This window comes from Alosa sapidissima, chromosome 24 (assembly GCF_018492685.1).
Source record: "Alosa sapidissima isolate fAloSap1 chromosome 24, fAloSap1.pri, whole genome shotgun sequence".
NCBI lineage: Eukaryota > Metazoa > Chordata > Actinopteri > Clupeiformes > Clupeidae > Alosa > Alosa sapidissima.
In genome coordinates this window covers 23,139,602-23,157,101 of record NC_055980.1, presented here as the reverse complement: position 1 = coordinate 23,157,101, position 17,500 = coordinate 23,139,602, and the positions used below count along the sequence as shown (strand labels likewise).

At 45.7% G+C, this 17,500-nt stretch overlaps 1 protein-coding gene across 2 annotated transcripts in view; it reads left to right on the top strand.

The window, feature by feature from the left end:
- Window positions 1-3,972: 3,972 nt before the first annotated feature.
- rhobtb1 (Rho related BTB domain containing 1) overlaps window positions 3,973-17,500 on the top strand; it is a 26,980-nt gene continuing 13,452 nt past the window's right edge. Inside the window, exons 1-5 of one of the 2 annotated variants that reach the window (XM_042083438.1) lie at window positions 3,973-4,279; window positions 7,091-7,284; window positions 9,493-9,596; window positions 15,560-15,745; window positions 16,174-17,213. In XM_042083438.1, coding sequence (XP_041939372.1) covers window positions 7,105-7,284; window positions 9,493-9,596; window positions 15,560-15,745; window positions 16,174-17,213 — 1,510 coding nt within the window. In that variant the 5' untranslated portion in view covers window positions 3,973-4,279; window positions 7,091-7,104. Of the gene's footprint in view, window positions 4,280-7,090; window positions 7,285-9,492; window positions 9,597-14,186; window positions 14,580-15,559; window positions 15,746-16,173; window positions 17,214-17,500 lie in introns of those variants that run through there. The other variant, XM_042083439.1, reaches the window with a different exon arrangement.

Here is a 17,500-nt window from a genome sequence, read left to right as displayed (position 1 = left end):
TTGTTCGCATTCAAGCAAGCAAAACGATGATTTGAATACATCTGTTTCTCTGGAAGGGCAAGGGGTAACAACAGGACAACACAGAGACAGGCCAGAATGCAGGACTAATATTATGAGAGTATTACAGTTAAATGGGATATTCTACGGGAAAATATTGAAACGGCAAGACAGCGGGGAAAAGTTAAAATGATAGGCCTAAACCCGGAAAAAGTTGGCATGTTAGGTATTTTTCGGTCCCTGTGATTATTTGTGAAATTGTGCAAACGGCCTTTTCAAATCATTTGAGAAGGAAGGAGTGTAGCAAGCTCCCAAATTGACGCTCGTCTGAGAAATTGAGTTTTGGATAGGCTAATGTTCACCTTCGGTAACTTTACAATGACTGAGGAAGCCTAGAGATGAGTCCATAGTAACAAGTTCATTTGTTGAATTTGTTATTACCCAGTGTGCTTTGTTAAATGGTCTCAATGTTTTATTGTTTTCTTTCATGTGAATACTTACTAGAGGAGTAACTTATTTCAAGTAGGCTAATGCAGTTGCAGGAAGTGTGCATTTAGTTTCCATGCTTATTGTGTTTCCACAACAATGTTAGTGAGTAACATTAAGCTGTCGTTCTAAACTCACCCTCTGCTTTCTGATCTTACACATCACACTTCACCAAGATGGTGGCCATTTCAGTAGATTTAAAGTCGATGTGTTTTCATAGCGCTGTATAGCGTGGGTGGAAGGTATCAATAATTAGCCTGGGAGGGTCATGTCTTTTTTGAAAAGGCTGCGGGAGGGACGTTGATAATAGTCTTGCAGCCAGGAGAGGGTCATGCAACTTTAGCTTGAAGCACTTAAAATCCCTCCGGTGACCCCGTTTATAAATAGCGAACGGTCCCTTGGCAGAACTGAACTATATGATCAGCGTTAAAGTGTTTTAGCTGCTTTACTCTTAATGAGAAATAAGTGGGCTTTAAGGTTCAGTCTCTATAAATCACTGTGCAGGATATTTGGTAGTGCCATCACGTAAAGTGCATAGCCTACACTGGAAAATCAATGATCCAAAATGTTGACAGAGCCATTGCTGATTTGTACATCCAGTGGATAGATCCCTAAAGCTTGAACCTGTTGGGATGCCGGAAAGCAATGCCAGTTTTCCTTTGAAGTCTTACAGTGGAACAGGGGTTGCTATGGCGTCCATATTGCATCACTGACTGGAAGGTTCCATAGTCAGAAGAGATTTTTGGATGGCCCTAAAATTCATCCTACAATGGAATAACAGAGTATCTCGAGTCACTCTCACACCAACAATAGCCTTTGAGGCTGGCGGACATCCATGACTTGACTAACCAATAAGACCAACTGGCACATCTCCTAAAACAGAGACAGAGAGTGAGCCATAACAACAGAGAGAGGGAGAGAGAGAGAAAGAGAAAGAAGGATGAGAGAGAGAGGATGAGAGAAAATGGGAGGGGATAGAGAGAAGGCGTGAGAGAGGAAAAGAGAGCAATAGAGAGAGAGAGAAAGACAGAGAGAGAGAAAGAGGGAGGGAGGGAGAGAGAGAGAGAGAGGGAGAGACAAATAAAGGGAGAGAGGGGAAGGAGACTGTACAGTATCTAAAATGGTGGTCATCTGGAGCAGGAATATGGGAAGTTCATGCTGAGCTTGGATGAACTGCGTTTACTTGCGTTTAGCCTGCACTACATCCCTGCACACACACCGCACACACACAAACACACACTAGTCATAATGCAAACTTGTCATTTAAGTCTACATGCTAAATTAATTAATAAGCACAGAGTATGTTTTATTCATGCCTGTTTCACAAGCTAAACCTGCAGCTATGTTAGACTTAAATTTAGTGCATTTAATGCACTTATGGAATGCAATATTATGTGCAATATTATGTGTAAGGACACTTAATGTGTAATAACATGCACTTATAGAATGCCATATTATGTGTTCCTAATAAGGACACTTAAAGTGTAATAACATGCACTTATAGAATGCACTATTATGTGTTCCCTAATAAGGACACTTAAGTGGGGCCGAACTGTTTATTCATCTCATTCCATTTCTCTTCCCCCTGACTGACCTGGGAGCTAAGACTGGAATCTGTGCCACTGCCTAATTGGATGATTAGCACACTCACCTGTCAAGCATGTCTGGACATCAAGGCCTTCGGAAGATTAAGAACTCTAGCATTCCTTCCCCACAGGCCAACTGATCTCTCAGAACCTCAACTCCTGATCTGTCAGCCGAAAGGGAAGCCCGACCGAGGAGTGAATGGACCAAATGTAATAGGTGTACATGAAAAAGAACTCTGTCAAGTAATAAGAGGTGTAGTTGTTGGTACATTTTGCTCCACTCTGTGTGTGTGTATGTTTGTGTGTGTGCGACTGTGTCTGAGAGAGAGAGAGAGAGAGAGAGAGAGAGAGAGAGGCTTGGCAACACTGTACCCAAACACTCATTACATTTGCATTTTCCTTTTTTTTATTTTTTTATTTTTTTTGGGGGGGGGGGGGGGGGGTGGGGGTGTTGGTGATTGAGTGAGTGCAAGTTCGCTTAATTATAGAACCCCAACTTCAGTTAGTGCAGTGCATGCAAAGTCATCCCGATCTTTTGCTAAACACATGAGTCACTTTTAAATCCCCAGCCATGGGCCTATTGGCCTCTCGGAGCTCACTCTCACCTTCGCCTCCCCAAGGTAATAGGACCTGCATCATGTCACACGCACGTCAACAGCAATCTCCTTTAAGATTTGCCAGTGCAAGGAGAAGCGGAATAAGCTTGTTTACGTGCCACACCGACTTCATATTCATTCGGCCTCGGGCCGTCAGACTGACAAACAAAGGGATCAACTCAACCCTTGGTGATAAATATAACTCCTCATCTCATTCGGGATTCGCACAGACTGACTGCTCGACTACGCGCCAAACCGTGTCAGGCCGCCGCGAGCTTCCAGGAGGCTTCAGAGACTGGGGGCCTTGTAGCCTACATCTGAGCGCGTCAAGGCTCTCCAGTCACACAGCCCCCCACCCAACCACACACACAGAGGGAGAGAGAGAGAGAAACACACATCGCCTCCATCCATTTATTCATAATTCCAGCCGTGCCCCCGGTATGAAGTCTCCGTCCTTCTATGATAGCTGCCCTCCCGCTGAGAGGAGGCGCGCTCTGCTCTGCCGCCTCGGCAGTGCCCTGGATTCTTTACACCGACACTGCTCGCCGGGGCTCAGATCTGAGACGTCAAACAGCGCCCCGTAGCCTAATTACTTTGCGATGATTTGTTTTCGCCTTTCTATTTGCCCGGTAATGTGACCAGAGAGTCACCACACTGTGGTGGGTAACGTTAGATTCCATCTTTTGCTACTCTTGACACCAAGAACTCCTCCCTGGTGTGCTATGATATAATGACCGCTGACCAGAGGTAACCTTTATGCAAGCATATTATTTTATTTAATCAAGGCGAGCTAATTATCACCTGCAGTGAGAGGTAAGGAAGGGTCGCACTTGACTTCTCTTGATTCTCCGACTTGACCCTGCGCTTACATAATTTTGGAGTGTTCAGGCGGGTGATTGCAGTTGTCCTATTTAAGTCGATGGTTCTGCAACCAGACTGTCGTGTAAAGAGACTGTGGCAAATTAGGAAGCGAGGACGGACAGGTTATTTATTATCCGTTATTATCACTGTAGCGGATGGAGTGGGTGGATGTTACTGTCCGAGTCACGTATGTGGGGTCGGCTGCTTTACTTTGTGACCACCGGCAGCAGCACGCACATAAATCACTCTTGTAAACCACTCTTCATTTCTCGGGTGTGTGAGGAGACTGTCAAGAAAGGAGAGGTGGATAGTCGGTACACCGCGCGCATCCTAGGTTTCTGTGAGACCGTCTGAGGCACCTTGTTTTCCTGAATGAAATCGTACGCCTGCTATAAATAGAACAGGGTCGTTGACGTCACAATGGAAGCTGCAACCACGTCGGTGCTGTGTGGCTGGCTGCAGACGCTTCACTCAAAGAGCTTTCGAATGGAGAAGGGCATGGTGACGGCCGCTCGAAAGACCGAGCAAACTAGACATACAGTGTTATTGCGATAGTGAGGGAAAGAGGAAGGATTAACTTTTTGGACAGATTGGGATATAATGCCGGTTACGAAATGATCTTGCAGCATTTCAAACCTAGCTAGCACCGACCGATTTTATTGCTAGCCAGCTGCAGTAATTCTAACGTTACTCCTTGAAGTCTTGACTTCACTTTGGGTTGACAAGAACAAAAACACACAATCCCAAGCAACGGTAGGTGCTTTTGTTCAGATAAATTCTTAGCACCCTTGAAGCAGAACAAAGACCGGGTGGTGCCCTCGTGTAATTCAATTACCTGCTTTGTTATTTCAAAGCAGCTGCCCAGTTATTTTGTAGTTGTGTCATAATTGTATAATGATTGCTCCAATGGCAAACAGCAGTCTGTGCGTAACTGCCCCATGCATAATGTTTTATTGCCCATTGTTGTTGGCTGAATTACAGCGGTCTGAATTCATTCAGCCGCCAGAGTTGAAGCCTTGTAAAACTCCCTTTTCCATACTTGCGAATGTATTAAACCCATTATGATCAAAAGATGCATAGAGCAAGTTCACTTTTATGTAGGTTATCACTATTAGTAAATCTTGACGGACTGGACGCGCCCTCACCGAAGTGACCCATCTACCACAATGAGAAAATCTGTAGACATAGGCTAGACACAGTGTGATCATTGTCATTAATAATAAATTATTATGTAAGTTTTCAATTATTTGATGTGGAACCGTTTTAATGCACTTGCTTACAAGTATTGTAAGCCTACAGGTATTGTTGCCTAATCTTGCACGAGTATTCAAGACTGTTAACTCCTGACAAGGATGCAGTTTTGAGTTTGAGCGTTTGTCAGAGGCAGCACGGTTGCGTCCATTCACGTTATTGTTTCAAGGGAACGTGCTAGTTCCTGTGCAACCTTCTTCATCAATCGCATTACTGTCTGACGGCAGATGATGTCAGTTAAGCCAGACGTATTGTTGTTGTTGTTCTTGCTGTTGTCTGTTGCCCCCCTCATCTTTTAATTGGATGCTGTCCAGACAATTACCACAGAGAGGAAAAGTTTTCCACTTTCCTCAGAAATGACAGTTGTCTACCTTATGAGTCAGGAAGTAGTCTGGACATAATGGATGTCACCAGGACTCACACACTGTACTGTGCTGGATTTGATCAGATCCATCTGTGAATTGAAAACTAGGACACAGCAACAGAGCTGTGCTGTCATTCACCAGCCATTTTTCCCTCTCTTGGTCTGGCTGTTCCCTTTGCTCTATTATTTCTCAATCTTTTATCCCCTTCCTCCATCTCTTTCTCTCTCTCTCTCTCTCTCTCTCTCTCTCTCTCTCTCTCTTTCTCCCACTATCACTCCTTCACACTCCCTGTCTCTCTCACACTCTCTGTCTCTCTCTCGCTCTCTTACACTCTCTCTCTCTCTCTCTCTCTCTCTATGATTGTGCGGTGACTCTCTTGGATAAAGGGCAGCATCAATAATTTGATATCCTGCCATGTAATCAGATATGTCATTCACTTACAGTAACAACGGCCCTAATGCCTGTTCATTAATAACTCTCCGACAGATCAAGGTTATTCCGGCGGACCGCTGATAGAGTGGGGCACGCTTGTCAATTGACAAAATTACATTTCTGGTGCTTGTGCCCCTCCAGGGGGCGGCGTGCTGACGTCAAGAATCATGATAGGTGGGGTACGGTTGGCTCGGGTGATTGCTTGCTACTGAAAAGCGTGTTCATATTGAATGACTGATGCCGTTTTAATGAAGGCAAAGCTTGCATAAGTGTAGCAACAGGAGGATTTATGCAGTTGTTACTATGTCTGCAAAATAATGTGGTGGTAACTTCCATGCAAGTTTCAGGAAGCATCCTGCTATGTATGTTCCATGGTATTCTCTGCTCTTTCTTTTCTGTGGAAATGAAGGAATATTGTTGTCAAATGTATTAATCTTCACATACGGCTCTGTTTGTGTGCAAATACATGCAAATTACAGAACATATCTTGCTATTGGTTCACATGTTAATCTCTGCAATTGGTCATGACATCAATAGGCTATTGCTGAACAGAAGCATGACAGTCTCAACAATTTTTATTTGTATGCAGTATCATGTCTGCAAATAAACTGGTTGTGCTTTCCGATTGCTAAATGCATTCTGGGTAGGGTCACTTAGGTATTGATGGAATGCATGAGACAAGGGGGTTGTAGTTTCCTAGGTTCCAATTGAGACTTTAGCTTGACGCTCAGCAAACTCCCTCATCTCTCAAAACACTTGAAAAGATTCCACGAGTCCACTTGTTATGTGTAACTGTTTACTTAAAACTCTAAAAGCAACATTACAACAATAAAGAAAATTATCCATAAAATATACACATTTCGAGGGTGTAGCATGAAGAGAGAGAGGTCAAAAAACGTTTTCGCTCCAATCTCCTTTCTGTTTCCATTTCCCCCCACATATGAAAATAAAGCACCCCAATACAGGGCATCAGAATCACATTAAAAGTCCTGTCTTAACTTTACAGAGCAACTCAAATGCATTTTAAAATTTTTAAATCATGAAATTATAAATCATATTTATCATATAAATTAACTTGTACCCTTTTAAATGTAAAATGATTTTAACTTAAATAGACTTCATTTAGGCTCCTGCAAGGGTTAAATATGAAGAGTTTTGTCCCAAAATGCTACATCTCCATTTTTAAAAACATTAAAAAGTCATGTCATTTAAATGTGTATTTCATGAAATATCAGTACAATTGCAGTTGTGTTGTTTTGATTGAGTAAAGAATATAGATCTACTGAAATTACTTGGAAAACAAAATGCAAAAAAATGATTTCTGAAAATCCATTAAAATGGAGGATATAAGCGTTTTGGAACCAAAGTCTTTATATTTTCCTTAGTTTGATTTTTTTGTGATGTACTTCAGGTATTTCAGTGTACTTGCTTACCTTCATTAATTAATAATAATAAAAAAGTAAGAAACATTCTGTTGTGGGTTTCTACATTTGACTCTCTGGTTCTCTGATGGCAGACTGGGCGTGTATTATGGATTACGAGCGGCCTAACGTGGAGACCATCAAGTGTGTCGTTGTGGGGGACAATGCCGTTGGGAAGACTCGCCTCATCTGTGCCCGCGCCTGCAACACCACACTGACCCAGTACCAGCTGCTGGCCACGCACGTGCCCACCGTCTGGGCCATCGACCAGTACCGAGTGTGTCAGGAGGTAAAGGCACTCTGTTGCTGTGCACTTTTGCAGTCACATGTTACATTACATTACATTTGCCTGACGGTATTTTTAACCAAAGCGACTAACAACATGGTGAACAGTTTAAGTTTTAAAAGCAATTCTCTCAACAATTTTAGGACAATTTAAAAAGGGTAGAGTACAGTAAGAATAAGTGCATCAGTGAGTGCTGTTTTTAAACAGTTGAGTGTCAGTTCAAGACGGGAGGTAAGTGCTAGGATCAGCAAGACTTGTTGTAAGTGGTGCTATGACAGGAGATGTTCTCCAAAGAGCTGTGTCTTCAGGAGTTTTTTGAAAATGGAGAGGGATGTCCCTGCCCTCATGCAGCACAGTTGTACTCATGTACTCATGCAGCACAGTTGTACTCATGTACTCATGCAGCACAGTTGTACTCATGTACTCATGCAGCACAGTTGTACTCATGTACTCATGCAGCACAGTTTAAAGCTGCAGCTGGCAAGATTTTTTTGATCATATTCACTGAATCCAACACTATGCTCTGACAGAACAACATAAATCAGCCGGTTTTAGAAAAAAAACCCCGCACTTCTACCTCCACCTAGAGCCTGTTATTTATTTTTGCAAAAATACACAGCTCCCGGTTCTTCTGGACCAATCGGAGCAGGGCTTTGTGAGATCTGACTGTCAATCACAGTCTGGTGCAGTCTGGTGCGCACTGATGAGCACAAACTCGATGAGGGGGTGCTCGGTGGTAGTGGGGGAGGGGCATGAGAGTTGCAAACATTCAACATTTTGGCTAAGTCCCCTCAATCTGTCAGACTTGCCAACTGCAGCTTTAAAGGAACCATATGTAAGAAATGTATTTCAATCAATCATAAAATGGCCCTGATAAGTCACTAGACATTAAGAAATCATGTCCATTTCAAATACTTATATCACTGACAACAGTAGTCCGGCCAGGATATTGTCATTTAAAAAGTGAAGTTGCAGCCCTCAACTGATGTTGATGTTGTGTTTTGTCATGTCATGTTGTGTTTTGGCCTGATGCGCCACCCTCCACCTATCTAGTAATCACAAAGTCGTAGTGTTTCGGCATCTGGGTTGGCAACCTCGAGGCAGGGGGGAGGGGGAGGGGATATACCGCTCTACAGTAATTTGAAAGTGATTGCAGTACCAATTTTGGCCACAATCTTATATATAGTTCCTTTAATTATCAAGATATTGGAGAGGCCCCAATGGAAATAAGGACCACCATGGAAAAGTTAACTAAATTAAACTTTCTACCTTTATTGTGTTTTATTTTTGATAACTTGAATGTGAACGAGAGACTGACTGGCTTATGCATGTTTTAATTTTTAGATGACCTGAGCCAGTTGTTATGCCACATACTCCTGAGCCACTTTTGTCCCTGTGCCTCCTCTTGTATTCCCACTATCTGTAGATTGAGCACTGTCTATTGTCTATATTGTGTTGCTTATATTTTTTGGTTTTGTATTGCATATTTGCATATGCATTTGCATTTGCATATTAGGATTTCCCCCCCTCTGGTTATATGTTTGTTTGTTTTATACTGCTACAGAGACAGACCAGAGACTAATTCCTTGTGTGTGTTACATACGGGGCCAATAAAGCGCAGCTAAGATTCTGATGTGGTCAAAGTATCGAATAGAATCAATCAATGAATCAGTCAATGAATCAATCAATAAGAAAACTGACCTCTCGTGTCTTCACTGAGAGAGGATGCAGTTCATTGACAATGCAAACAACAATATAGAACTCGGTGATCTGTCAGTCTATAACACTGGGAATTATCATGCTTTTTGAGAACGAGCCTTTATTGGACTGTACCACCACTTGCTCTGAACACTCTGAAGGGCACTCAGATGGCATGCATTCATATGCAATGTGAAACTGAATCGGTGGATTTGCTCATTGATCTAAATGTGCTCCGAATTGTAATGCCTTCTGCCTTGGCCTGTGCCAGACTTCTCCAGCTGGCTTCCTAAAAATTGAGCTGGTAGTTTTTATGCCATCAGGCAAACCACAGCAAAACATGACCTGCTTGGCAGAGGCACTTGTTTTTCTTGTTAGAACTAAAGTGTGCTGGTCTGTTTGAAAACAGCAGGCAAATGACTGTCTTTTTTTTTTTTGAATTAGAGAAAGCTTTCCCACATGCTTGTCTGGGTCGGATGGCTAGCTTTTGTTTCTCTGTTGTTGACCCCTCAGGTGTTGGAGCGATCCAGAGATGTGGTGGACGAGGTGAGCGTGTCCCTACGACTGTGGGACACATTTGGAGACCACCACAAAGACAGACGATTTGCCTATGGCAGGTAAGCGCCACTTTTAAAGCATCGCTAATTTGTTGAGTTGCTCATGCCGATCAATGAAAACGGTTCGTTCATGGCGAGATTATAGCCCACATATGAAGGGTACGTTCGTAAATTCAATCTGACACACTCTGGACGCTCCGAGAGTGTGAAGCTCTGAATAAATACACAATAATTCCGAATTTACGAACGGTTAAGTGTGCTCGGAGGGCCAATTTACGAACGCACCTGAAGTCTGTAGGGCATGGAGAAGAGGATGGGGAGAGAACGAGAGCAATCCAGATGGAGGTGAAGTAGATGTAAAGAGGGATGAAGGAGGAAAAAGAAAAAAAGAAGAAAAAGAAATAGCCCGAAAGAAAGTTTAAAAGTAGGCTATTAAGAAAGTAATAAGGAATGAAAGGAACATGAAGGAAGAGAGGCAGAAAGATAGGAAGGGAAAGAAAGACAACAGGAAATAGGCCGAAAGAAAGAAAGAAAGAAAGAAAAAGAAAGAAAGAAAGAAACAGATGGATAAGGTAAACGTGAAGCCACTGTGGCGAATCAACAGAGTCACCCTGCCACTTAATTAAGAATAAATCTGAAACGCTGGTGAGCAGGGTGCAATTGAATTTGCTGGCCCATGGATATCATGACCGTGTGTGTCGAATGGAAAATATGAAAGCATCAGTGAGCTAAGTGTCTACAAGGACCAGTGCTGACATCACCGACACACATTAGAGAGCTGTGTCATGTCAAGTGTGCAAAGATCACTGATCAACATCATTAGGTTAATTCCGTTGTGGCAACTGTTTGTCATAGCAACTGTTGTTACAAATAGACTTTTTGCTCTGTCATGAATGGGGCAGCATCTTCATGAGTTTGTCATTCAGTAGTGCAAATGAAATTTCATCAAGTCATTCTCATTAGTTATTGTGGCTCAGTTAGATGTATGGTATATGCTCTCATGCTGTCATAGATATATCACTGAAAACAGTCTAATAACTGAACGGAAGCCATTGTCGCATTGCATCATTGCATGAAGTGATCACTGTGCCACTCATAATTCCACCAGAGCCTATTCACACAGGATCATTAAGAAACCTGCACCAGCAGGAGAGGAGTAATGCCCCTCACCCATGTGGTAGGGTAGATGCCTCTCTTCCTGTCTGGGAGCCATTAGAGTGTATTGACTTCTTGATATACTGGAGTGGTCAGTGGAACTGTGAGTAGCCCATCAGAAATGGACTCTGCTCAGTGCACTCCAAGGTAATAGAGTCGTCCGACAAAATGACCTGCGTTCTGTTTATGGTTAGAAGCCCTTACTTTTGCATTAAAGTGACAAAACACCCCACCCCGCCTTGTTTTAAACCGCATCGACCTTACACAACACACATGCTCATGCCCATTACACAAGGATTCTTGAAAAGCAGGATGATTATTTTTGGGACAGATGGCCTAAATGTACGGCAGGCGGGGCGTTTAGGATGTTTTCTCTCTGCTGACGGCCGTGCCGTAGATAACCGGCGGTCGTGAGGTGGAGGCGGGTGGAGGCTGGGTGGAGGGGAGGTGGGGGCGGGTGGAGGGGAGGTGGGGGCGGGTGGAGGGGAGGTGGAGGCGGGTGGAGGCTGGGTGGAGGGGAGGTGGGGGCGGGTGGAGGCTGGGTGGAGGGGAGGTGGGGGCGGGTGGAGTGTGGGCAGAGGTGATGGAGAAGAGGGCTGTGCTGCGCTGAGCCCTTCAGAGTGAACTGCTGTCCTTTTCCTCGTGTTGCACACACACACTCACACACTCTCATTTGGCTGCTTCCCTGGAGATGGAGGTGTGTGTGTGTGTGCGTGCGTGTGTGTGTGTGTGTGTGTGTGTGTGTGTGCGCGCGCGTGTGTGTGTCTGTGTGTGTTCATATTTTTTTGAGGGGAGCTTCCTGTTGTTTGAAGAATGCTCCCAGGACTTTCTAGTGCATTAATTAAGAACAAAGAAAAGGAAAGCAGTGATGTTGTGAGAGAGAGAGAGAGAGAGAGAGAGAGAGAGAGAGAGAGAGGGAGAGAGGAAAATGAGAAAGTGTCTTGAGTTTGACTCTCCAAGTGTCAGTGGAGACATTGTGGTTCAAACAAGACAAGACCTTAACTCTAAAAGGAAAAAAAAAATCAAGCGAGGAAGAATATCACCGTTTTACTTTCCAGACATCAGAGAACATCAGTAGGCAGTTAGTTATATTGGAATGCTTCTGACGTCGTTGGTGCTGCCAGCTTGCCTCTTCCTCCATCCGTAACCCTGCTCCAGTTTTTGATATCAGGAAATAGTGTTGTGTCCACTGTGTCCACGCAGTGTCATGTCCAGCGTGTCCATGCAGTGTCATGTCCACTGTGTCCATGCAGGCTTGGGCTGCAGGTGTGGAGGGAGGGAGTGACGTTCAGCAAACAGTTATTGTGTGCACATCCCACCTTCTGGCAGGTGCAGGACAAAAGAAAAACTTACTCAGTTTTTGCCTGAAGAAGACCCAGCAGGGTCGAAACGTTACCTGTTGTGCATTAAATCTATGGGAGTCAAAAGCGGTGTTGCGGACATTATATTTTTTCATTTGTGGAGGGAGGGAGTGCCACTGCCCACTTCACATCTTTCTCCTCGGCCAGTGCCCTCGTCAGGGACACGTCGGGCCTTTATATTTTAACGACTGCGGTTATCAGGCGAGCCAGCTGCAGCCTCCTGCGTCGGTGCTCTTAGTGTCCTGCTCCTGCCTGACAAAAGGCAGCACTGGGCCTCTTTCTACTTCCTGCACGTCTGATGTGATGCGACGACGGCATCAGTCTCAGCGTGAACACACTTCCTCTGCTGCTGTTCTGTAGCGCACACACACACATGCACGCACACACGCACACACACACACACACACACACACACACACACACACACACACACACACACACACACACACACGCATGCACACACGCAGACACACACACACACACACACACACACACACACACACACACACGCACACACACACACACCCACACACATGTGTGTTTTGAATTGACACCCTATGTTATTTATAGGCATGGTGAAAGCTTCAGCGAGACATGCTGACCTGGAAGGCTTTCCATCACAGAGAGGCGGGCACCTCTGGACAATTGTTATCCCTCTGCTCCATGTTTCGCCAGCGAGCGCATCGATTTCCTGATGTCTGATCTTGTAGTTGGGCTCAGTGGTGCTGCTTGGACATCAGCTGATCGTAGTTAAGAGGGCAAGTGTGCAGTCTGTCTACAGCTCACCTGGAGATCCAGTCAGTCAGGCAGTGATGATGAGGGAAGCTGCCTTTTGGCCAGCAAATTCATGCTTCAATTCTTACTACGTCCACATAGAATTCCCTCAAGTTTCAGTACAGCTGGAGAGGATGGCCTCCAGTCAAATTGCTACCATAAAGTTAATTACTACTGCCACAGAAATTTAGTGTCAGACAAACAAAACAAAAGAAAACAAAACCAAATAAACCAAAAACAATGGGCTTTAGAATATCATTCAAATATCATTCACTTGAAATATGTTGCACACCATCGGCTTATAGGTTTGTAGGTTTATATCGGAACGTCACATATTACCAACTGTCCCGTACTTCCAACCTCTTACGTGTCACTTACTAGTAATTTCTATACAAACCAAGATGGCGGATTCCTAAAGAAACGCAAGCACCCACACCCAAGTGTATCTAAATTAGCTATGTGCCAAAAATTACATTTTACCATGACTCGAAGAGCTGTAAACAGTCGTGTAAGGCTGCGTGTACAAATCTGCTTGGGGCTCCAGTGGAATTTTGAATTGCGACGAGAATTCTCGGGCTAACCGTTGATGTGCCGTGAGAAAGGTTGGGAATAGGCACCCACCAGCCCAATACTAAACTCTGAGCGTGGTAAACAAAATCGGATATTTTTGAGGCAGTAAATGCCCCGGTAAGAACCAAACTAGAATTTGTTCAAATCTACTACACACCTATGGCTACTGAGAAATGTAAGGTTAATTTATCAAATGTTATTTTGAAGTATGAAAAAACATTGTTGTTTTATAATTTTCGAACGAAATGGTTGGTAATTAGTACGTTTACGATAGGTTATATCTGTTTGTTTTATTTGCCTATCTCTCTGTTTATTTGTTTTGTGAGGGCCAACTGCGCTGCTGTGTTCCTGTGTGTGTTTGTAGGGCTGCTCATGCTCTTTAATCAGGAGGCACTGACGGACCCAGTAAGTGCTCCAGTTGTGTAGCGTCCTCCCGACAACGCCACTCATTTATCTGACTACCTGCATCGCCCGCCACTCACCACTCACCGGTGAAGAAAACAACACCCCAGCTCCTTCAGACTGCAGCCCATTTTGGAACAGACGTGGTTCTGACTCTGGAACAGACGTGGTTCTGACTCTGGAACACTCTGGAACAGATGTGGTTCTGACTCTGGAATTGATTAATCACCACTATGTGGATACTGTTTTTAGAATTGATTTAGATTAAGTGTTAGTTAGTATTTGTATTTTAGTATATTTAGTATATTCTTTATCTTCTACTGTCCTTATTGCTTAGTTGTGTTTTTATATAATATACTTTTAATTACTTTTTCTGCTGTTAGTGAATGTGTGTGTGTGTTGTCTGTATGCTACTGAGATCTTGAATTTCCCCTGGGGATCAATAAAGTATCTATATATCTATCTATCTATCTATCTATCTATCAGACGTGGTTCTGATCCGGGGCAGATGCAAGCCTGATTTGGGTCAGATCCAGTGGGGTTGGATCTGTTCCCGTGTCCAGCGAGGTCGGAGTGGTAGCTAGACTCCGTCTGCTTGCCCTTTTGTCAGCTAGTGGTGCACGAAATCTCCTCCTCAGTGTGCAGATGACTTAAAACGACTGACCGTGCGTTTGTTTACATTTTTTTTCTTTTCTTTTCTCTTTTGTTTGTTTGTTTTCTGTTTGTTTTTTTTCGTGTGGTGAGCAGTGTGGCGCTTCAGAGCAGAGAGCACTAACCTCAGGTATGCCAGTGATGTTGTCCCTGCGTCTGCATGAGTGCCTCTCTGTTTGCTTAGTTTGTTTGTTTATTTGTTCGTTTGTTTGTTTGTTTTGTTCAGTTTGTTTGTTTTACTTTCAACAATGGTCTTCATCAAGGCTACTTGAAAAAGCATTGCAGTATACTTGTATCGTCCAAGAGTCAGACTTCCCCGCACCCCCCCCCCCCCCCCCCCCAAGAGAGAGACGTTTGTATGGGTGTGTAAACCAATAGGCGATCTTTTCTGTACCCTCCTCCATGTCCAGGCCAATGTGGCTGGCATTGCGTGCCTGGGACCTGCTGTACCAACTGCATGCCCACCAGACACTTTCTTTGCAGGACTGTCGTGTTGCTACGGGTACCGCTTGGCGCCCTTGCTGTGGTTTTGATTTGTCTGTCAGACACTGGACTGTCGTTACTGTGGCATGGACGGTGTTGACTTGCCCTCTTGTTGAGGAGTTGTGTACTTTGGCGTGCAGGTAAACTGATAAACCAAAAAATAATGCATCTACTTTCCCTTTCCAACTCTTCCCCCAAACCCCCCTTTCTTTCTTTCTATCTCTCTCTCTCTCTCTCCTTCCTCTTCATCACCCTCTTTTGCACTCTTCCCCCTCTATACATCTCTCTTTTCACTCTATCACCTTCTACCACTTTTGCTCTCTCACTCTGCCCCCCTCTCTCTCTCTCTCTCTTCCTCTCTCACTCCGCCCCCCTCTCTCTCTCTCTCTCTTCCTCTCTCACTCTGCCCCCTCTCTCTCTCCGCCCCCCCTCTCTCTCTTTCTCTCTCTCTCTCTCTCTCTCTCTCTCTCTCTTCCTCTCTCACTCTGCCCCCCTCTCTCTCTCTCTCTCTTCCTCTCTCACTCCGCCCCCTCTCTCTCTTTCTCTTTCTCTCTCTCTCTCTCTCTCTCTCTCTCTCTCTCTCTCTCTCTCTCTCTCTCTTCCTCCCTCTCTCTCCCCCCTCTGAAGGTCAGACGTGGTTGTCCTGTGCTTCTCCATCGCCAACCCCCACTCGCTGCACCACGTCAAGACCATGTGGTACCTGGAGATCAAGCACTTCTGCCCCCGGACGCCCGTCATCCTGGTCGGCTGCCAGCTGGACCTGCGCTACGCTGACCTGGAGGCCGTCAATCGCGCCAGACGGCCCCTGGCGAGGTGCGCGGGGGGGTCAAGGGGCACGGTTCATGTTTTCGTCCTTGTGGCTGTTGTCGTAGACTGACAACGGACATGGAAGGGCATGTCTGGTCCTACCTGCATGCTTCAGGGAATTGTTATTTTTAGATATCTCTGACAGGTAGAGAGACAGGCAGACAAACAAACACAAACACACACACACACACACACACACACTGAGACACACATTCTAATACATTCAGTGATTTTCTGGGAAATAACCATTTTGAATATTTTCCTAATATGTTCAACAGTAAACAAAGTGCATACCACAAAGTATCTAATTATTAAAAATATATAAATATAAATTATTAAAAATATATAGCTCACTCAGGTATTTCTTTTAATGTTAGTGTCTCTGAAACACTTGTTTACTTGTTTATTTGTTTACACAAATGATTCCAATGCAGGCCCATCAAACCCGGGGACATCCTGCCACCAGAGAGTGGACGAGAGGTGGCCAAAGAGCTGGGTATCCCCTACTATGAAACCAGCGTCTTCGACCAGTTCGGCATCAAGGACATCTTCGACAACGCCATCCGCGCCGCCCTCATCTCCCGCCGCCACCTGCAGTTCTGGAAGTCGCACCTGCGCAAGGTCCAGAAGCCTCTCCTCCAGGCGCCGTTCCTGCCGCCTAAAGCCCCACCTCCGCTCATCAAGATCTCCGAGGGGCCGGGCGTCGGCCCCGGCGACCGCGAGGGTCCGCGGCAGCTGCTGGACAGCCCGCTGTGCGCCGACGTGGTGTTCGTGCTGCAGGAGCACGCGCGCGTCTTCGCCCACCGCATCTACCTGTCCACGTCCTCGTCCAAGTTCTACGACCTCTTCCAGATGGACCTGTCCGAGGAGTCCCAATGCCTGGTCGTGACTGACCGCTTCCGAGGGTTCGGCAGAGGAGGAGGAGGAGGCGGCGGCGGTGGAGGTGCCTCCGTCGCCGGGGGCAACGCGCGCGGCGACGCCCACCTGATGCGCACGCTGAGCCTGGACACCGAGGAGGAGGCGTCGGCCCACGCCGACCAGTCGCCGTGCTCGCTGCGCGCGTCCAAGAGCGACGGCACGCTCCGTGTGGTCAGCTTCAGTGGCAAGCACCGGCGCACCAAGCTCTCGCTAGCCTCCTGGAGCAAGGCCTTCTACAGCATCCACCGCGAGGCCGTGGCCAACCCGGTGACCGGCGCGTCGGCGCCCATGACCGTGGTCAAGATGGACGCCTCCATCCAGATGGGTCCGTTCAGCGCCGTGCTGCGCTTCCTGTACACGGGCGAGCTGGACGAAGAGGAGCCCGACCTGATGAAGGTGGCGCAGATCGCCGAGATCCTGGAGGTGTTCGACCTGCGCATGATGGTGGAGAACATCATGAACAAGGAGGGCTTCATGAACCAGGAGATCACCAAGGCGTTCCACGTCAGGAAGGCCAATCGCATCAAGGAGTGTCTCACCAAAAACAAGTTCACAGGTGAGAGCAGGGGAGAGGATGGTTTACCGGTGAGGTGGGTAACCGGTCCACGGGTCGAGGAAGTAAAAGTCATGTGTAGGTTCCACCTGAGCTTATCTACCTGCCTGAAGAGTTGGTCAGCTGGTTTAGAGAATGGTTGGAACAAATCTGTGTTAGGACTTTTACTTTTACTGGTTACCTGCCTCTGGGTTTATGGAATGCTCTTCCATTTTAACACCCTCCCTTTTTCTCTCCCTCCTCTCCTCTCCTCCTCTCCTCTCTTCTACTCTCTGCTCCTCCTCTCCTCT